At 43.4% G+C, this 21,764-nt stretch overlaps 1 protein-coding gene across 5 annotated transcripts in view; it reads left to right on the top strand.

The window, feature by feature from the left end:
* Positions 1–21,764, top strand: part of ANKS1A (ankyrin repeat and sterile alpha motif domain containing 1A) — a 167,238-nt gene that overhangs the window by 10,524 nt on the left and 134,950 nt on the right. For 4 of the 5 annotated variants that reach the window (XR_014230171.1, XM_082330158.1, XM_082330160.1 and 1 more), the window contains exons 2-4: positions 17,834–17,914; positions 18,737–18,893; positions 20,825–20,887. Coding sequence is in view for 4 of the 5 variants with exons in the window: in XM_082330158.1 (XP_082186284.1) it covers positions 17,834–17,914; positions 18,737–18,893; positions 20,825–20,887 (301 nt within the window). In the remaining variant the exon portion in view is untranslated. The remainder of the gene's footprint in view (positions 1–17,833; positions 17,915–18,736; positions 18,894–20,824; positions 20,888–21,764) is intronic. The other variant, XM_082330161.1, reaches the window with a different exon arrangement.

Here is a 21,764-nt window from a genome sequence, read left to right as displayed (position 1 = left end):
GCTAATACAGCTGCTCTCTGCAGAAGGGAAAAAAACATAAATTGAAATGTTAGTCCACCTGGGACTGTAGCTGTCAGCAGAAGAAAGATCTTCCATAGACTGATGAAGGGGTAAAATGCTTAATTAAAGACAGAGGGCAGGAAGATGTGAGCTGCGTTTGGAAGGAAATTGGTGCTAGAGTGTGTGAACGTGCCCTCTTTTCTGTGCAAAACCTGGAGAGCCTGTGTTATGTCCTCAGAGCTGTTCATAGCCTCTTTCCCAAAGGACTGATTTCTGAACTTGCCTGCCACCCTCTCATGGGTGGGGAAGTGCCCTGCTTAAAGAAAGGCAGTGCTTTAATGCCATTCAGTACCTGGGTGTTCATCATGTCAAGCGCACATTTTTAAACCTGAATTTAAAATGACTTTGTCCTGCAGTGAATCACCATGGCTTGCTTGAGAAACGTTTAAGGTTTATCAGGGAATCTCTTTGTTGCGTGAACTGGGAGATGACCTTTGAGAAGTCCGGATGAATATCTGAGCTAAATGTTCTTGATTACCCTTTAACTCAAACTGAACATGGAGCTGGATGCTCCATAACAACATGTGCCAGGGCAGGGTTTTCTGGAAATGTTGGTATCCTGGAAGAAAATCCTGTAAAGCACCCAGGCTGCTGGATAAGGTGCTTCAGTTTAAAACTATTTTTAGCTATACAGCATGTAGGTTTGTGTAGGTTTTGACTCTACTTTTGTCTAAACCAAGAGTTGTAGGAGACTAATACATACAGTGGTGTTAAGGTGGCTGTTTTCCCCCATGGTTAGTAAAGGTGAATGCCTAAATGTTTAGGAGACCCTAAGATGCCAAGCACTGAGGCGACACGTATATACGTACGTCCTTGATGACATATCCCACCTTGCATGGCTATTAAGTGTTTCAGATTAAAATCAATATATACATCTGAAACTAGCAGGATGTTAATGATATTACAGAATTTGCTTTTAAAACAGGAGAGTGTGTGCAAGCCTTGTACCAGGCTCTGTGAGAGAGTCTGTGTTATTTAGCTTAAGGAAAGTTGGAGCTTCGCTTCATGTTATTTAGGTTTGGTAAACCCAGATTACATTAGCACTCTTCCCTTGTTATTTAAACACCTGGTTTCTTTTAAAGGGAAATTAAATTTAAAAATAAACCTCAAGCTTTTTCCAGCTAAAAGGAAGTGTCTGTAGTGCCGCATACGAAGGATGCAAGAACACAACCTTGTCTAAAAGTGAGTGCCATAAATATTATGTAAATACATTGTCTCATTAGATTTATATCTAATCCTATTGCCTGCTGTTTTTCAGACTCTTAGGGCAAACAAGGCTGAAGATGTCATAGGTGGTCTTTCAAATCTAATATTGAAGTGGGTTGGAAATCAGGTGAAATTACTTTTTGCCTCATCCTAATTAAGACACTATGAGAAATCCTTTCAAGTTTAGCATCACAAAGCAAATTGCCTGGATATAAAATGTAATCCGATTAAAGAAACCTAGTGCCTGGTAGGGTTTGAAGTCTCCCTGTGCCATGATACAGGTGGGCTTCCCAGACCCTTCCTTACTGCTCTTAATTTCAGAAATCAGCACCATTTTTTATTAGGATTATGATAAAGCCTTGAACTCTGGAGGCTTCAAAGCTTTGCATTCTGGGCTTGGTTCTGTTGCAAGGATTGTGGAGTCCACCAGATGACTTAAGTAAGGGACTATGCGTCCCGTGGAGTTCAGGCTTTTTGCTAGTACTTCTTTCCAGTGTTTTTTCAAGCCACGGTTTCTCGCTGCACAGTGTTAAGTCTGATAAAGTGTTGGCTGTCATGTAAGAGACATTTAAATGACTTCAATTCATCCTGTGGTCCCCCGTGGATGACTTCTGGAGTGTCATTAGTAACTACCTTTGCATGATTTAAAATTACTTGAGTTCCCCTTGTGACAGTGGGCTCTCTTTACAGCCTCGTTTCAGCCTGGTGGAGTCTGAAGCCATATGCCTGAACTCCTATGGCTCATCTCCATTGAGTTAGAAACAGCTGAAAACACAAAGAACTTGGAGGACGTGCGTAATTAGTGCTGGATTTAGCATTTTGGAAATATTTCCTTTAACCTCAATGGGAATTATTTCACAGAAAGAGTGAAACAGGATGTGTCCTTGACATTCCTTTTTGCTGAAAATAAAGACCTAGAAAGAAGAGAATTGGTTAAAAAAACCAAACTGCTGTCTTTCTGATCGTCCAACTTGGAGGACATTGTTCGAATACGGCGCTCGGTGTCTGTGCTGAGGTCAGTGCTGGAAACCGCTCAGCTGTGGGGGAGCTGCTATAAGGAATCCAGCCCCTGCTTTCCTGTCAAGCCTAGAAATGAGAGCCCAAAGATCTATAGGTTGTAAGTACAACTTCAGAATGACTCGGAAGAGAGGCAAGTCGCCGTTTGCCTTGGTCTTCCTTTTTTTCGTGCCACCATTATAGCGCCCGGTGTGAATCGGCATTTCTAACCCGCGCTCCCCGTCTTAGGCTTTAATGATTTCCCGCGTCCAGAAGCGCCGGGCAGTGCAGCACGGGCCTGCAGCGGGCTTGTTTGTTGGCATCGTCTGGAACCAGTTTTTCAGATGCAAAGATAAACAGGGTGAATGTTGTCTCTTGAGGTGTGGTTAACAAATATAAGAAATCTGAATCCTGAAGTAAACTTTTGAATGTTAAATGTTGCATTTAAGTTGTGTGTACGTAAATATATAGTAAGCTGTTTTTGTTGTTTTTTTTTTTTTTTCTTGTGCATTGACCTTAACTGCTTCACAAGACTTGAGTTTTCGGTCTCTGACATTATCTCAGTTTAAGGTAATTGAAGAATCTGGATTTCTCCACAACTCGCTCATGCTTGGCTTATGCTTTTTATTCTAAATTCCTCAGAAAGTTGGGTAAAGTTTAATGGTCTTCAGTGCTGCTCCAAGACAGCTCTGCAGAGCTACTGTCTGAGAAAAGGAGTTTGTGCTTTCCATCTCAGAAGCTGTCACCGTCAGTGGTGGGTAAGCTTTTGAAGCCATCTGAAATGCCTCGGGATCCTGGTAGTTACATGGTTATAAGTTGTTGCAGACGAGATATAATTACTTGCTGGGATAGAATTCCAATGACCCTGAAATTGTTTGAGGTAATGGAGAGTTTTATCCCTGCATAAGTTTATAATTTAGTAGTCTGACTTGCATATATACATTCCTTCTGTACATTAAAAATGTTAGGCTGGGAAAGACTTTGCCACTAAACGCAGCTCCTGGCTGGGAGAACTGTATTTAACAGAGAAAAAGCCCAGAACTGTTTTTGTATGCTTTCAAATAAGTGGGCAGAAATATTTTAGGGGGTTTGAAACATAGTATCCTGTGTTGTTTATGTTCCCCAAAGAAAATGTGTTTTTTCCTGGTGAGGAAAAAAGCTGTTTGAGGCCGGCTTGTCATCTTGGGCAAAATCAAATCTGGCAGGTGGATAAAAACAGAACTGGAAGCTTAAGGTGTACAGTGAAATGTGTGGGAAAGAGCTCTCTTTGCTGCCTGTTCCATTATTTATTCAGTTTACCAGCGTTAGGGATGTCTACAGATGTCTCTGCCAGCTCTCCGAGGAGCGGTACCTGCGCTTCTGGCCTTCCTCACCGCTCTTCACAAGCAGTTAGCAGGGAAAGAACCTTAGCATTTAATACATATCGCTTGACTGGCTGACTTACACACTCATAGTTTTCAGCTCTAACCTTATCTCTGTTCTACAGATAGCGTAGACAAGTAATGACAACTTTAGAGGAGCTATTTCAAGATCCAGAAATAATGTACTGCCTTGGCCATTCACTCTCGTGCCTGCTTTTTAACGGGACAGATTTCACAGATGCTTCTAGAGTAAAAGATGTCCTTTTTAATTTCCATCCTACTTTTCTTAAGCTTTCTTAAGAACTGTTGTCTTAAGTTGACACTTTCTCTCTTCGCTTGACGCATGCCAGGAATGAAGAGGGGCTTATCACAGTGCTCTTTGAACGTGACCGCTCAGGTGTGTCCTTAATGTTCCCATCCAAGCCACTGCGGGGTCACTTTTCTGTTTGCCTTCTTGCCCTTCCTGTCTTTGCTCTCTTGTTTCCCTGTTACTTGCTGTTTGGGCATCCATTAAAAAGCTCATCAAGAAAGAATTTCATCTGGAGTCAGTGCAGTGGTATGTAGTTGCCTTGTTTGTGTCCCGCATTGTTGCCAGTTAATTTCTTGGTCGGACGTGTCTTTCTTTAGCCTTCAGGGACTTCTGATTAGGCCGGAGCACTGGGATTTGATACATGCTTAAATTGAGCTTTGTGGGTGAAATGGTTTGACTGCTGATGTGGGTTGTGTTGACGGGCAAAGTCTGCTCCAAATGCTTAAGTGGAAGCTTTGTCACAGCTCTTAATTCTCCAGTCCTGTGTTCCCTTTCTTGAGGGCCTCTTCTCCCATCCCATTGCATTCAGTCTTCAGTATCGGAGTAACTAATTTCCTTTTTACTTAAGCTTAACATTTCTCCCTGCTTGTCTTGATGTACTGGGATTGGCGCCCTGCAGGTCTCTCCCAAAGGCGTGCAGGGTCTCTCCCTGCATGTGCTGTGCCCTCTCCCCGTCTGTCTGAACAATTAAGCATGTCAATGCCAGCAGAAATTCAAAGCCCTCGTGTCACTGATCTTGGCAATGTCACAAGGGAAATGGGATGTTATGTGAGCCCCCGTCTCTTTTTTTTTTTTTTCCGTTTCCCTAAGGCAAAAGTGCACTCTAGATGCAGTTGTTGGTACAAAATAATTGTGTTTGCTTTTTAGTTGATGTAGGGAAGGGGTAATTCAGTCTCTGAATCTTTGTTTCTCTGGCTCTGCTTCACTTGGCCTGTTTACCTGTTTCTCATCTACTCCAGGTCAGACATGAGTGCCATTGTTTAGCATTTTGGGCACCAGTTCTAGGCAACAACCGGTCTGAAAAGGAAGAACTCGCTTTGCTGTGGAAGTGAGCGGGTTGGCTCGGTTTCACGAGAATAAGGCATGAAGTGGAGATGGCTTTGCCTAGGCTGGAGGGCACGGTGGCCAAACGGAGCATCTGAGCTTGGCTCTCGTGGGCCAGAGCAGGGAGAGGGGGCAGGTCTTTTGAGCAGTCTGTTTAGCACTGAGAGATGGGGGAAAACGTGGAGGCGTATTTATTTTCTCTGTATAGAGCGTACCTAAGACTTAACCAGGAGGAGGGTTTCCATGCTTAAATCAAGTATCACCTTTCCTAAATGCTTCTAGGTACAAGGTTCCCTGCTAGAAATCCCAAATTCCCACTGAGATGCATGTTGGATCAGGTCACTGTGGATGATGGAAAAAAAAAGTAACTTTGGCTTGTTCTAATCCTGTTGATTTCATCTGACAATGAACGTGTCACTGTTTTGCAGAGTAGGCAGCAAGCAGAGGGTGACACATTTTCTGCCATCCCGAAACACTTAATTGGTGCATCAATTCCCCCCATACAGAGGGAATGACAGGCGGTGGGAACAAAATGCACCCTGCTGGAATTCTTTTTGCACAAGTTCCTTTTGGCAACATTTTTACTCCAAGCTCGGACCTTTTGTGTGTCTGTCAAAAGGGAACAGTGCAGATGGACATGTACAGTTCAAGACATGATGCTCTATTTCTGTTGGTTGATTGTCATGTCTCTTGGGATTCTGTAGCTTGTTAAATCATCTCACAAAAGAAAAGGGGGAGGGAAAATACAGTGCGAGGTTGCCAGCTGCAGCCAGCTCAGCGCTGCAGCATGAGATGCTTGGTATTTTTTGATTAGGAATTTGTGGTTGCCCAGGCAGCTTGCTTCCATTTCTCTGGAAGTGCTGGATGGAGGGAAGGCAAAGGGGAAAGTCTTGCACCTTTCTAAGGAATTGTGCTTCAGCAGAACCTGGGAGCCTGCACCGTCTAGATCTATCGTGCTAATTTTCTCTGTGTCTAATTTTTTTTTTTTAAATACTGCATTTTCTTCCACTTAGTTGCATCTTCTGCAGTACTGCGGAAACAGTAGAGCTTATCTTCAAATGAAGAGTAAGGAATGCTTACCTTAGCAGTGCTGCTCGTTCCACTTCACAATTTTGTGATATTGTCAGCTCCAGGCTGTTTTATATGACATTCATAATGCTGCTCAGTTTATTGAATTTCTGCAGGAATGATTTTTTTCTTTTTACTTATATGCCTCAAAACTCCATCTAGTCAGATGCAAAAGAGGAGAATGCACTGCAAAACTGGTATTTAGTAAACCTCATTAAGAGGTTTGTAAGTGTTTTGCAAATGTTGTCAAATTTCTGTCCTCTCTTAGAGGTCAGTTTCCCCACCTAGAAAAAACAAGGCAACTTTTTCCAGCTCCAGTGCTTCATGTAAAATCCTACATCTGTGTGTTGGGTGGTCAAGGTTTGCTCCCTGACAAATGTCGGCACTCTGGTTTGAGAATGCTGTCACTAAGGTACTAGCGGAGACTGCATCTCGCATTCAGTGATGTATGTTAGAAGGTAAATGCAAACTGTCTTTTTAAAATGACTCAGCAAACATTTTCCCTTCTCTTCTGAAATCTCCTCATCTCTTCTGAGTTCTGTCTTCAGTTGAGCTACGTGCCGAAGTCATCGGGCACGGTAGTGTCTGTGAGCTGAAAATGTGAAGGACCTGCGGGTGATGCCATTTTGATGTTACCTTCCCATGTTCCCTTCTCTTCCCCTACCAGCATCCTGCCCTTGGACCGTGTGTGGAGAGGGAGATGCTCCTGACACCGTACACATCAGAAACCAAAGCTCCTGGAGATGCTGCCTGGCTTTCCTTGTCTTGATGATTGAAATTTTTTGCACTTCTTTCAGAAAAGCTTTGTTTAGATCTGGCCCCTGTAGTCAGTGCCAGCATGTAGAGCCCATGTTGTATGTGAACTGTGCGCCATTGCATGTAATCAGCTGGAAGTGCTCCCGTAATGGGAGCGGATTGCAGAGCGAGTGTCTGTAATGCTTTTAAGAATAAAGGGCAGCATATGCACTCAAACCAGACCTGTTTTTTTTCCTCTCCTGCAGCTATTTATTTTGCCTCCTGCTCGGAGGGGTTCTTTGATGTAGTGTAACATGCACGCGTGACCCGTCCTTTCTGTCTCCCGTTGCATAATGCAGGTGACAGAGCCCACAGTCACCCCCCACCATACATTAAGTTTAAAGAAATGCATTTCCACTGCCAGGAGCCATCTGTAAGGCTAGGGCTGCCCTCTTCCTAGTAGGGAATTTTAGCTTGGATGGATGCTTTTCTATTAGCGATGCCAGCCCTGCTTTGTTCCTTTATGGCATGAGCCTGCAAGCCCAAAGGTTACACGTGTGGTTGTCTTAGTTCTTGCTCCAACCTGAAACAACCTCCTCCTGGAAATGAGGAGTGGGAGCTGGTAGGCTGGTTTTGAGAGAAATAGATGAGCTTACCTTTTTGCCTCTTACAGTTCCTGAATGATCCTTCACAGGGTTGCCATCACTTTGAAAACTCATGCAGATTTCCTGCTGCCTCCTTAGGCAGTCGTTGCGTCTCAGCAGTGAGCGGTTCTGCTGTATTCATAAAGAGAAGGAACAGTTTGCCTTATTAGAGGATGAGTTGCTGCATGGTATTGCTCCACTGGTTGAAACGCTGGCTTTTTCACAGCACGCTGTTAACCTTACGCTGGCTGAACTGTCTGTCAGTGTTGGGCAATGAGGCTGGAGCTGTTAGCAATCTTTGTTCGAAACTATGGCTTCACACTGAAAATAAGCCGGCAAAGTGGAAGCGCTTGAGGGGTGGGAGCTTGGGCCTTGTACTGTGCAGGGGCCAGGCACACTCTGACTGCTGCGGTGTCAGCCAGAAAGACTGAATCTGAGCATTTTTGCCTGAATCCCTTGTCAGTAGCTCTGCCTTCACTGCTGGGTACCTTGAGAACAAGTGTCTGATTACGGAGCCTGGAGCTCTGGCAGCTCTCAGGCTGGGTTGTGGTGTTGTGCAATATCAGCTGGGTCGTTTTCACATGTCCTGCCCTTATTAAGGTCCCCACTTTTCCTCAGCCGTTCTGGTACCATGTACTTGAGCTCTTGATCCTATGACTTTGAGGAAAATTTACCTTGTTAAACTGTCTTTGGCTCTAATTTATCTGGTGGGATATAGGGAAGGGGTTGGGCTTCATCCTCTTAGTGTTTAGCTCTAACTTTTGTGCTGCACACATGCAAAGTTGTCATTGCCAAATAATTGGCAGGTGCTGAAGAATAAGCCCTGAGGCTTTCAAGACAGAATGGCTTGAAGCTTCTCGTTCTGGTCCTGATGCTGTAGAGGAAAGGGAAGGTGTACAAGGAGGTGACGGCCAAAGGTTTGTGTTGCTGCTCAGACTTTACATGGCATCAGCGTTCTCTGGTAGCTGCTTTTTCAGGTGTGCTTACCATCAGCTCTGTCTTGCTTGCAAGTATTAACACATCCCTTCCATGCGTATTTCATTTAGTGCAATAGGATTAAGTCTTTTAATCTGTCCTGTATATTTGATGTCACAGTTTAGCATGCTTAGTAATATGGAAAGTATTCTGCTACAGGGAACGTGAGCCTTAAATGTGATGTTAGCCATAACTGTAAACTGGAAGTCCTGTAATTCCCACAGGTGAAAGCATGTGCCTTTTGTCCTTCTGGTGCATTGAAAAGAGTGTCTCTGGATTTTTTTGCAGTGGGTTAGATGTGACCCAGGGCTGGAAATATCCAGGATTTCAATATGATGTTGGGTATTGAAGAGTCACGTGTTGCTGGAGTCACTTGTTTTACTTGGAATAAAAAAAAAAAAAAAAAGCCCAGGAGAATTTCAGAAAAAATGCTTTTAAGCTTCTCCTCCAAGTGGCTGGATGTTATTAGCAAGTTTATGTGTAGGATGTGTGTAGTGGTTTGGGGGAGGTGCAGATACCAATTAAAAAGCGGCACAACCGCCTTCTTGCTTGTGCAATGATTGAGGCGGTCCCTGGAGAGCAAGGGGAACGGCACCAAGTGGGACAGTGGCCAAAATCCTGTAACGGCCTCGGTGCAGATGGATGCTGCCGTACATGTTTGGAGTTGAACATCCGTGCTGGCTCCTCGAGGGCGCGGTCAGTGATCACCCCGATGCTGTCGTTCTTGGTGCACGCACATGGAGGTGGTTTGTTTCCTCTGCTGTGTTTGTCAAAGACACATTCCCACCACCGCCCCTTCCAAACACATGGATTCTCCTCTCTTGGGAAACTTTAGCTCTGCATCCCGCTGTTGGAAACCGGGCGGTGTGACAGCTTCGCTCTAGAGGAAGTTATGTTTTTGTTATGTGCCAAACCTACTTCTTTTGGCCAAAATTTTGAAAGGAAAGAAATCCAGATGCATGTAGGAGATCAAAAAGTCACTCTAGTAAAAACTCACCCCCAGTTTTTCTTTGTTATTGTAACATTGCAGAGCTGTGCTGTGGTTTCTCCTTCCAGACATGCGTGCTTTCCTACCAGAGGACTAGCTGAGATGGGAGATTCGCTCTCCTGCTCTCTTTGGTTTATGTAAATGTCCATGAATTTTCATGTTTGTGATGATGATATTTTAGTCTCAAACTCACATAACTGTTCCTCTTCAAAACTTGGGTGCCAGGAAAGTTTAGGTGGTAGTTTCCATTAAAAGTTGCAGATGTGTAGTTAAGATTTGCTGAAGCTGTTGAGTACTTCTTCACTAAGATCCTGATCTAAACCTGATCTAAAATCTGTTGAAACAAAGTCCACTGGGAAGTGTGAATTGATACGGCAGCTACTAGATGAAATGAAAGCGTACCCTGCCATGTAGAGCTGTTCGTTTGTGTGCAGACAGACCTATATGTGAGAATTAAAGGGAGTTTGTGGATACAGCTGTTGAAAACACTTATTACTGCCATAAAACTTGCTTGATACACAAATGCAGCTGCAAAATAAACAAATTCTCCCTATGAACATGTCCATAAACCTGAAAGTTGCTCTTAAGCGAGGACACTACCTGTTCAAGGAGATCTTTTTATGCTGCAATGTAATGCTTTCAGCAGGCTTCCACTGAGTTTAGTTTTCAGCATTTGTTTGGTATTTGTGCAAAGAAATGCATGCACTGGGAAACTATTCTTTTTTGTGTGCTTGAAAGGAATTTTCTGGAAAGAGCTGCCTGCAGTTGGAGTGGGGAAAAGCACCTCCAGCAGGCACTGAATTCTTCTTTGCGATGTTTATGCTGCATGTCTTCACCTGTTTGCTCTAATTGGAAACACAATTGTCATTCTTTGATAGATTGACTGCCTGACTCAGCTCTGCCTACATTTCTGTAAGGAAAGAAGGTATGTTCCAACAATGTGGAAAAATAGAGACAGTAAGATCTCGTATTGCTGCCTTGTGAATCTCTGAAAATAGCTTTGTACCTCTACTGTTTAGTCCCGCTTTGCATGGGCTGACACAACATTAATCCCTTAGCTGCAAGATCGAGACTTCCGCTGATTGTAAGAAGTGAGTCATCCCCACATTAACAGTGTCTTCTCTGCAGAGATGTCGGCGTACTTCTGTTGTGGAAGGAGCCCGGAGTTAGCATGCTTTGTTGGTTTAGGAATGATGCTTACCAATCTTCTGTGTCTAGGTTCAGCAGTCTAAGTGGCTGCACATTTAATGCATGTGCCCCTTAACTTTGACTTTAACCTATGCACCATGTCTTAAGTATCCAGATTTCCTGGAATGGTGTGTTCAAATCCCAGTAGGATCAATTTGTCTGCTCTTGGCGGTTTTGTTCTTTTCATGTTTGAAAACTGGATGCTTTGCACAGATGTTTATGATCCCAATGTTCTTTCCTTGTAGCTGTTGCTTTCCTGCTCCCGTGTGTTAATTGCCGGGAAAATTTCTGCTTTGCAGCCCAGAACTAACGGCATTTCACTGGTGATTTTTCACATATCATAGGTGCTTTCTGGAAGGGAGAGGTATTAAAAGCAGCGTGTAAATCTATGCTGATGCTGTAGCAGCTGGGCAGTGCTGTACTCTTCAGTGTGTTAATTCTTGTGCGTGGAGTCAGTGGTCTTCCATTTCCTCTAATTTTAGATTTTTTTTTTTAAGCACAACAGTGAGGACCCGGTGAGTTCCAGCAGGAGGAAATGTGGGCAGTAATACCTCATAGCCAGTTTCAGGTGACATACTCAGCATTGCACCTTTTGCATTGTCTGTACGTGGTGTCTGTGGTTGGAGGGCTGACAGCCCAGTAAATCCAGATCTGCTCTTTAATTTGCCCCTAATCATTTGGGCTCTGTAATCCTTTTCCGATTCATTTTGCCATCAAGATTTATCAATGTAACTTACTGCTTGCGGTGCAAAGGATTTTTCCACGCTTCTCCCGACAGCTTTGGGAATACACTCTGCTCTAACTTTCCTGCTTCTTTCAGTGTGAAAAGCTGGTTGAGAGCTTCAGCTCTCCTGAGGTCTTGCAGGCTGTATGATCTATGGGTAGCATCCTTGCTGATAGTTCTTCTTGCATGTGTTTTTCCCAAGTCTAGAGACACTTGAGAAGCATGTGTAGTATTAGCTCAAATCATTCAGCTTCTTCCCTTTCATTTAAGCAAACGAAGTTGCATTTTAGCCTTGTCAGTCAAGAAGAAAATTTTGTTCTGAATTGTTGCCCCCCCCCCCCCCCCCCCCCCCCCCCAAATCAAACCCAACAATGAAACTCAAACAACAAATCCAACAAAAACAATCTGTAACTCTCCCTTTGCGGCCCCTTGGCCCTTAGCTCTTCTACATCAGGTAGAAGGTAATTACTGTATTTGGTTGTAAAATGCTTGGCAACATCTTCATATTTGAAGTGCTAAATGTGAATTACTGTATTTTATTTTTTCCAATAGAAAAATGGAGGTAGTAATGTTAGTGGGAGAATTCCATATACAGCAAATGCTTCTTCCATAGGACTGGAATGTGAAGTGAGACTTCTGTATGTGTTTAAAATGCCTGGATTCTCTGCAAAGCATTATGTAATTATCCTCTATATTAAATGGCCACCCACATTTTCTGTAGTATGTCTGAATTTGGTTTTGTAACTGATAAGATGTTGCAGCTGTAAAATGACAATGCCAAGCTCTTAAATATTGTGCTTTTAGAGCTAACTCTGCTGCAGTTAGTGGAAAATACTAACAAAGGCAGAAAGCACGTTTTTTTGTCAGGTGTTCCGTGATAAGCTGCAAGCAGCAGTCAAAATTAAGCTCCCATTGACCTAGGTGCTGTACAAACTCCTTGGGCCTGAGCAGAACGGACCTGGCAGATGCATAGGTTGTATGTTCCTCAGTTTGTTGGGTGGGGGACAGTCGAGTTTGGAAGGAATCTGCTGAACAGAGAGAAAAGGGAGACATGAAAGGTATAAGAGGATGATAGTGCAGACAAGAGTATAGGAAGAAGGCAGCCAAGGAGTTTTGGGTGGGAGCAATCATCCCAACTGACTGCTTTCTTTATAGCAAAGAAGAATCTGGACAGAGAAGTTGAGGAGTGTAGAAGCCAAAGACCACCGCTTTGGCTTTTTTTGCAGCCTCTCCAATAGTTGGAACCTAACCGTGTTGCTCTCCACGGTCTTTCCTGAAGCCTGCCAAGAGGGGCCGAGAAAGTATTACTTGGGATCTAGCCACGTTCTCCCCTGCCCCAGGAATACTCTGCTTTAATCTTCTCCAGTCTTGCATCAGCGGTTTATTTTTGGAAAGGCTATTGTATTATCTAATGGTTGAGGCACGCAAGAAAAGGGGTTGCAGCTCTGTTGTGAGCCCTACCATGCCGTACCCCGTCCTGTTGGGGAGATGGGCATAGTGCTGCCTTTCTCACTCTATAGAAACATTTAAGTGCGCTTTTTAAACCTAAAGTCTTGCACAAAGCATTTGAGTTGTTTGTATTACCAGTCTATAAGCAGGAAATACCAAAAGAGGGTTGTGTTAGCATTGCAAGAATCTAGCAGTTGTATGGATATTAATAGCTGAGATGTGTGCATTGACTTGCTTGTGATGTCCTCGGGGCAATGGACTAGGAGTTAATCTGCCTCCAGCCTTAACTGCCCTCGTGACACTTTGTCTCTAAGGCATTGAACTAAGTCTCCAAACAGCTGGGACCAGTTCTCAGCTACTTTAAACTTCCTTTGTGACCTTGGGCCAAGCCACTCATGTGCACTGGTTTCTTGTATCTAAGGCAGTCATAGTACTAATGTTGTTCCTTTTGTCCTTACTGTTGAGTATGTAGATACACGGGGTAGCAATGGCCTCTGCTGTCTGATCTGCACAAGTAAGAGTACCGGTCCCTGAAGTCTCCGAGTGCTTCTGTAATCCACATAAGTGAGACTATAAATCAGGTCTGAAGACTCATTGTTTGACTTCAGAACACTGAGTTGTTCTTTAGGTGGCTTGGCCTTTGCTCTAGCCCACTGCCCCAGATGATTTTGTGAGTAAAGTTACTACAGTCAGGAAGAAATAAATGGAAAAGCAAGAGGACAAATATGGTCTTGTTTAAAGGAACTATTGGGTTTTATCATGACCTAAAGCAATGTGCTTTATTCAGCAATTTTTACAAACAGGAAGTGTTATTTAAAAGGCTACAGCACTTGCTGAATCATGGAGCAAGAAAAAACTGAGCACAAGAATTAAACAGACCAGATTTTGCAATTTTCAGAGCTTTTCTTATGTCCTTAATGTTCAGTCTTAATTGCCTTAAACAGTTACATCAGAAAGGTTGTTTGAATACTTCCCTGGTGCAGCAAAAGGGAGGTGAAATCTAGGTAATCATTTGAGAAGTTTGCTTTCGTAACGGAGACTGCTAATAAAAAAGCAAACCCCCTCTTTGACGTAAAGGGGTTTTGGGGAATTGGGGGAGAAAAGAAAGCAAACAGCAGTAGTAGTCGAATTGGCTCCAGGCTTTCTCTGAGCTTTATTGGAGACTTGTATTTACAGCATTCTCCTTCCTGTGCTGGGATCTGTTTTTCTGTTTAATCAGAAACAGCCCAAAATCACACTGTACGTAGATAGTACTTGGCTTTGTACTCTGCTTCTCTCAACACTGTATTTCCATTTTACAGATGGGAAAACTGAGGTCTGGAAGTAGAGCTTTTCCCAAGGCTGTGTAGCGCAGCAGGGAGTAAAGCCCTTGTGGCTTCCAGAGTCGTCATCTACACCCTGGCTTGCAAGGCTCAAAGAGTATCGCAGTGGTCTGGCATTAGGATTTCCTGCGTTTTGTTCTGTCTTGTCTATTTTTGCCGAAGGCAATGTTTATCCTGCCCTGTTTTGAATTACTTCCCCTCTGCCAGGGCAACAGGTCTGTAAGTAGGTATTGTTAAGATGAAATGATTCAGGCTTTACCACTGCATGATCTCACAGTGCCTAAATAAGTGCTCATCTCTTTCTCATTTCATTTCTGATCTGCAAGCCATTGGAGGTAATACATTCTAGGTGGGGTTGCGGGCCCTGGGCCTGGATGTGAGCATCTGCGCCTTAGCACAGCGGGATGTCAGTGACTTGAAGGGGAAGACCCCTCTGAAAGGGACTGAGCCTGCCCAGCTGCTGCGGACTCCTGATTTCCCTGCAGTGATTTTTGTGTCTCCGTAAAACCCACTTACTTGATTCTTAATGTATAATTTTTATTGTTCTCCATGTTGTGAAATGTGCTCGCACCGGGCTGAACCAAGAGGAGTTAGATGCTATTCTATATTTATTTGTCTGATAAGGGGGGCTGGCTGAATGGGGCTCTGCATACCCACGAACCTGACATCTCAAAGTCTTGCTGAGTTCTTCCTGTTGACTTAAACTTCTTTAAATTTCCCTGTCTGGCCTGAAAAGACCTGACAAACTCCTCACTTCAAAAGATCTTATTTTAATCCCAGAGTACCCACCTCTTCCCCAAAGTGGTCTGAGGGGGCTTTCCTAATATTTTAGATTAGAGCCTGGACTTTTTTTCCAGTAATTCTGCCACAGGTCCTACAGATTTTGTGTGAGATGTCATCCAGATCAGATGCACCAGGCACTGCAAATAGTGCTCTGGGGGAATTGCAGTGTCTTTCAGAAGTAACACTCCCGTGCTAGTGTTTTCCAGCTCCTAGTTTCTGCGGACCATAGTGGAGTTATTTTCCTGTGTTTAGATCTAACATGAGAAGCTTGGGATCTTATCTTAGCCTGTCACTTTAATGCTATGCATTGCATAAATAAAAATGGAATGAAAGATTTGGTTTCTGTTAAGTCAGGAGAACGGCATGGCCTTCCTAGCAGGGCTGGAGAGGAAGAGGAGGGAAGAGACTGATATACTTCACTGCAGTCCTTACATCTAAATATAAATAGTTCTCTTCTTGGATCCATTCAGTCTGAACTTCTGGGTGATTTGACCTTTCTTTGATAAAAGCTTTCTTTATTTGCAAGAATAAAAGGGCAAGGGGGAGGAAAGGACACAGCAGATTTTTTTTTTTTTTTTTTTTTATGTCTTAAAATCTTAGCAGTTGTTTTCTGCAGTACCCAGCGCTCACTGTTGAACCAGCTCCATCTTGGACTGCAACTTTTCTCCTCCTCTGAGTCCCTTGAGTGGGAACTTTGCATTTTATTCTAAAGCATTAACCAGAAAATTTCTGAGGAAGTTTATGGAAGTGTGTTTTCTCACAGGGAGACCATGCTCTGGTGGAGATGGATATCCTGGGCTCCAGTCCCCGGTCTTGCTGCCGACTGGGTGGATCACTTTGAGCAAGTGACTTGGTTTATGCCCATTACACCACTAACCTTGGTTTTCCTTACTTCATAACTTCACCTGAAAGAAATATTTGTATTAAATGCTGCTGGTTTTTCATATGTACACCCTGAAGCTTTTTGAGCTCAGCATCAAAACACAGCTCTGTTTCATATGTAAAACCACTGGACGCTCTGGCTTTCGTCAGGTTAGCAGCCTGTGCAAGGGGATGCACAGGCGCAGTATTTATAACTGCTCCAGACTACACGCAAGTCTTTCTGGCACTAGTTTTAACCATTAATTGCCACTTTAAATCCAGCAATAAATTATTTGGGCAACCACACTGCATGAGCCCACTGCCAAAAATAAACCAGAGCCTGAGAATTACTCAGGTCCCCTTCATGCTTCAGGACTGTTGCAGCTGGATGGGGTAGGGCAACTCTTGGACTCAATCTGAGCATTTTTTTTGGCGTCTCACATCTTCCGGACACAGTTTAAGCCATCACCCTGCAAATGATGCGAGTAGCACTTGAAATGCATTGCATGCATGTATTGGTTTGCCATTTCCTTCTGAAGCGCAGGATGGTGTGTGGGAATGCCTCTGGAAGAGCCTTCTGATCTTTTGCAAATTGGATTTTGTTGCTTACTTCCCTGTCCTCTTGGATCAAGTTTCCCCTTAGCTGCCTCTCCTCTAGTGGAGCTCATGTCTGTCTCAGGACTGCAAACCCTTGTATAATGCTCTGTCGGATCAGGAGTCACTCAGAGGGGAGAGACTTTCCATTTCAGAGTGTGCTCCTGAACCCGCCTGAAACATGCTTGAGAGTAGGCATGCTGCTTAGTTTACTTCTGAATTTCCACTTGCTCTGCACGAGATTCCTGTTGGTTTGGTGCCTTTCCTGCTGCTTTTATACACTGTGGTACAGAGTTTTTTCTGGCTAGGAGCCCTCTAGTAATGACTGTTATTTTAGAAAACCTAGTTACTGCTCAGGCTGCCCTGTATTGTACAATGAGTTGTAGCAATTACATGCTGGGTAGGAAATGAAGTTATCAGGAAAGGCCTACTTCGTAAAAAGCAACAGCTGACTTTATTTTAAACCAATTAAATTGGGGATTAGAGGATGCTGTTAAGTTCTACCCCTAGTTAAAGAAAACAAAGCAGGAAAATGTACTGTATTAGCAAAAGTGTGATTGTCTAAGCTTCTAATAAATCCTGTATAATTCTGGAAAGTTTTAAGTTTAAAACAGGCCAGCATACAAGGAATGATGGGTTGTAACAGAGAGGGCCGTCTTTAGGAAAGGTGAACAGTATCAATTTGCTTATAAGAACATATTGATTTGCGTTCACATGCCCTTTCTGGGAGAGGGTGGTAGCACCGGTGAGGGGCGGCAGTAGAAACCAAACTCCTTTAGCAGCAAGCGCAAGAGCAGTGCCAGCTTCTTACGCTGTTTCAAATAGGACACCTTGCAGGGGTTAGAGGGAAGATTAATCCTCTACAGGGTTAATCCTTAAATCCTTGGTGTTCAGCTTTTGAACAAGGGAGGGAAGCTAACAATGTTCTCAGAAGTGCTGGGAGACCACCAACTCTTTCATATAGACTGCCAACAGCTGTCAGATGGAAATGATTTTTGGACAGTAAGAAGTCAATGTGGAATCACACTGGTGACCAAGAGCAGGCTCTGTATCCCACAGTCTTTGACTTACACCCCTAGTGGCTCTTGCCATGGAGGGAAGAGGGTTTCCCAGACCCATCAAAATTCTTCAGAGGGGTGTGAATTAGCAGTGGGTGGATGGTTCACTGTCTCTTGTGGTTAACTTTAATAGATGCATGTTCCTCTGAAGATGCTTTTTGGCAAGCACATGTATGGCTGGTCTAGTAGCAGGAGAACGTGGGATCTCTGATTTAAAACCAGGATGGTCTGATAAAGCATCGAGCAGTGGATCCCTGTACCGGCTGTGTGCTTTGTGACACTAACCCCTCTGCTCGACGCAGCGCTGTGCGGTCTGTTCTCTGTATTACTGCTCTTAACCACAGCTATCCAGCCGCGGGTTTGCTTCCAGATAACCACCTTGGTGTGAGAACTCTGCTGAGTCCTTGCCAGCTGTCCATCTGTTTGCTGTATGCCTAAGTGTTCCCTGTACGTTTTCTGTCTTGCAGCATCTGGAGAGGGCCAAATGTGAACTGCGTTGACAGTACTGGATACACTCCACTGCACCATGCTGCTTTGAATGGTCATAAGTGAGTCATCTTATAATGTCTTTGATCATAGGGGATACTATGTGCTTTACAAGCTACGGTTCCTGTGTAGTTCATTCACCAGTCTGATGCTGTTTCCACTGAAAACGTGGCAATGGTGCAGCACTACACCATCTTCAGGACAAGAAGTGAAGAACATCAGTGCAGTGAAGCTATAGAGGCATTGGCTGCTGCACAGTATGATCGTATATCTCATTAAAAATTTGGCAAAACACTGAGGTTTTCAACCACCCTTTTATTTATAAGCAATTTGGATAAGATATAACATATTAAAAGTGGCTTCTCCAGTAACAGTCCTCTGCAGTCTGTCTGGTGTCCAATGTGTTGCTGTGCCTGCACCACTTAAAATTTGCTTTCATGCATATTACATTTTTAAGTACCTGCAGTCTTCAGTGTGGTAAATCTTGTATTGTTCATTGCTACTTAAGATACGGAGAAGTTGAATAGAGTTAAAATCCTTATTCATCTTCATCATGCTGGTGCAATTCACTTTTCACCAGAGAGGCTTGTGGATGACTGCAGTCCCTATTCAGCTCCATTAGTACGAAGGTAACATAGATCTTCCCTGAGCTCATCTCGGCAGTCTCTTTGGGGTTTTTTTGTGTGTGTGTGTGTGTGTGTGTGTTTGTTTGTTTTTTCCCTTGGGCAGCATTTAATAGGAATGCTTTAAAATCACATTTCAAGAGGATCTCTGAAATACTCCTTTTCAGATGAACTTTTTGTAAAATACTCTACTTACTGCAGAATGTAAGCTGAGAAACAAGGACTGAATATCTTATGGACTCAAGTTTCCTTCTCTTGCAGGGATGTGGTGGAAGTTCTGCTGAGGAACGACGCATTAACCAATGTAGCAGACTGTAAAGGCTGTTACCCTCTTCACCTGGCAGCTTGGAAAGGAGATGCAGACATAGTGAAGCTCCTCATCCACCAGGGACCTTCGCATACTAAAGTGAATGAGCAGGTCTGCGTATTTTTCTCTAATATATTGTTGAATCGCTTCCCTTGGATGGAGAGAAACTACTACAGCTGACTCCTGACCCTTCCCAAACTAGCAGCAATTGTTATAAAGTCCTACTTGCTAATGGGATAAAAAGGGCACTGCCTAAAGCAAATACCTCCAGTTCTGAGTTAGTGGTTGAATGAGTAAGGTGTATATGTTTATAGAGAGATATATAAATATGAGAACCACTCAACACGTAGGAAGTGGTCTCCTGCTTTCATACTGGGCTTCTAAAACTAACCCATAGTGTTTCCTTTCAGCTGCTGGATAGCTGAGAAGGTTTCTAGTTCTGTCAAAGGATACATTGGCTCCTTCTTTGGGAACTAATCAAAGCAGCTTTGTTTAGTCTTTGTTTGGCCATGCTCTCTTAGCTGTTCTCCTGGCTTGTCTCTAGCACTTGCTCCAGTTAACTAATTTGTAAGTTGTAAGATAACTTTAACCATACTTGCCCCCAGATAAGTCCCTAGCTTAATCTTAAAGAATTATTTTCTCAGTCAGGCAAGAAAAAAAAATCTGGTGGATTTCTTCCCTTTGTCAAGCTGATAGTTTTTGGTCTAGGATGCAGAGGGATTGATTTGTATGAGACAGCTATTCTGTACAGCGGCTGCTGTGTCCACTTTGGAGGGCTGGCTCTCGAGCAGCTTCCCCATGGAAGTCAGCAGGTATCTTACAGTTCCAGGGAACTTCTGAAATTCTACTTCTGGAAGACCCGAATATTTCATTTCTTTAAGAGTTGGATAAGGGAACTGGTTTACTGAGTGAGGCCAGCTGAGCAGTGTTACTGAACCACTTATGGCTGAGTGAGCTTGGGCAGACATGCAGTAACAGATCCACATCAGATGGTTAAAGCTACAGTAGCCCTTGGTTGTCCTGTCCCTAAGGCAGGAATATCTAATGTCCCTGTGAATCGACTCTTAAAGCACTCAGGTTTTCATCCAGGAGGAGAGGAGTAAACCAAAATAAGTTGTCTGCCTTAGTACCACAAGGCTAAAAATGTGTATTCATTCAGAAGTTAATTCACAAGTAGGTCAGATACTCATGGCTCAAGTTGAGGAAAATCTGTCAAAGTCAAGATGAGCAGCTGGGAACTGTGAGTTTCTGCTGTTTAATTTTGATCTGCAGTGTATACTTTTCAGAAGCTGAGGAGCAAACTACCTTCAGAGTCAGGTTTAGGAGTCCTAATCCTGCTTCCAGCCATACTTTGTGGGGACCAAAGTGCCATGCTTAAGTTTTCTGTTCCTCAGTATAAGATGGCTAACTTGATGCATCAGGCTGCTCCAAGGCTAAATGGTTGCTTCTGAAGCATCATGAAATGTGAAGTATGGTGGTAATGCTATTCACTACCACTCCTCAATTGAGCAGAAATAACTAAGTGTGTGTGTTTTAATGTCTTTGTTGATAGTTTTCCAGTTTGGGGCTGTGGTTAATAATGTCTTCAGGCACAGCTGCAGACATTCAGTCTGTTTAGGTTTGAGAAGTGTAGTTAGCTGTTTACAATCAACCTGATAAGAATTGACTGAGGGCCCTGAGTGTAAACTGTTCTGCTCCGAGTAGGACAGGTATAGGAGAAACCTTTGCAAAAGACTAAAAGCTTAGTGTAATCCTTCCAGGTAATGTTTCATTAATGTCTGTTTAGTATGAACCTTTTTAAATGAGAAAAGTCAGCCGAATAGCCTGTGCTGCTTGTGTTTGGAGTCTTGTAGATGAAATGCACAGTGGTTCGAGTTACAGGAATCGACAGCTGGAATGGCTTCTGCTGTTAATAGCTTTGACTGGAACAAGATGCTGTGTTCTGTCATTTCCACCCCTTGGGAGTCACCCATTGCTTTGTTGCTATATCTCACCCATTTCATTATCACATTTTTTTTCTTTTTTCCTCTTCCTTTTTGTAGAATGCTCTTGAGATCAAAGAACTCAAAAAGTACGGCCCCTTTGACCCATATATCAATGCCAAGGTGTGTACTTTGCTGTCAGCATTTCACTGCATCATTACTCCAAGCTGCACTCGCGTGCTTCCAGGTGCAATGTCATCCAGTTGCAATAATACCTGTTCAGTTTGCAGCTGCTTGGGGAAAAGTAAAATGCAACCATTTATTTACTGTGGGTTTCTTTCTTCAAAGCAGTTATAGAAACATAATTTAAGGGAAGCTTTTCCTTACTTTCCTGGGGGCTCCTTCATTGCTTAGCCTTGTAGGACTCACGGTGATGGTCAGTTTGCTTGATTTGGCTGGATGACTTCCAAAAGGTAATGTTATTTCAATTAAAATGCTTTAGGTTTTGTTTCATGTGCTAATGTTGCTGATAAATGCAATGGGAAGGAAACTTTTTTCCTGCTTAAACATGGATGCATTTTCTCTGTGGGCTGTTTGGAGTGAACTTTCATGCCTTTTCTCCTACAAAATGCATAATGCTGTATTTGTCGTTGGAATGGACAGTTAATTCTTTTGGTGGTGGTGGGGAGAAGGGAAGGCAGTAACGTTCATGCCTCCCTTCCCAAGTCCTCCATGTCCTGCTTATTGCATCAGTCTCTCTTTTTTGATGTTAAGTCTGTTGTGTCGTCTGACCCTTCAGCCCTAGTCTTCTGTTCCTGTTTTCTTGCCTATTTTGCTCCTCTCTTGCTTTTAGTTGTTCTTGAGCTACAAAAAGGCATGACATCAGCACTTATGATGCACTGAGGCTGAGCAACTGAGGAAGCAGATAAGAAAATTCCTGGTGGTGTTTTCTCAGACACCATTTTTCATTTTTATTTATAGTGAAGCTGCAGGCCAGTGATGGCATAATAGTCTGCTGATTTATCATGAGATACTTCTGTTCTCAGCTACCACGCCACTA

This window comes from Platalea leucorodia, assembly GCF_965183815.1.
Source record: "Platalea leucorodia genome assembly, chromosome: 19".
Taxonomy (NCBI): domain Eukaryota; kingdom Metazoa; phylum Chordata; class Aves; order Pelecaniformes; family Threskiornithidae; genus Platalea; species Platalea leucorodia.
The sequence above is the reverse complement of the archived record's forward strand: the minus strand, read 5'-3'. Positions and strand labels throughout refer to the sequence as shown.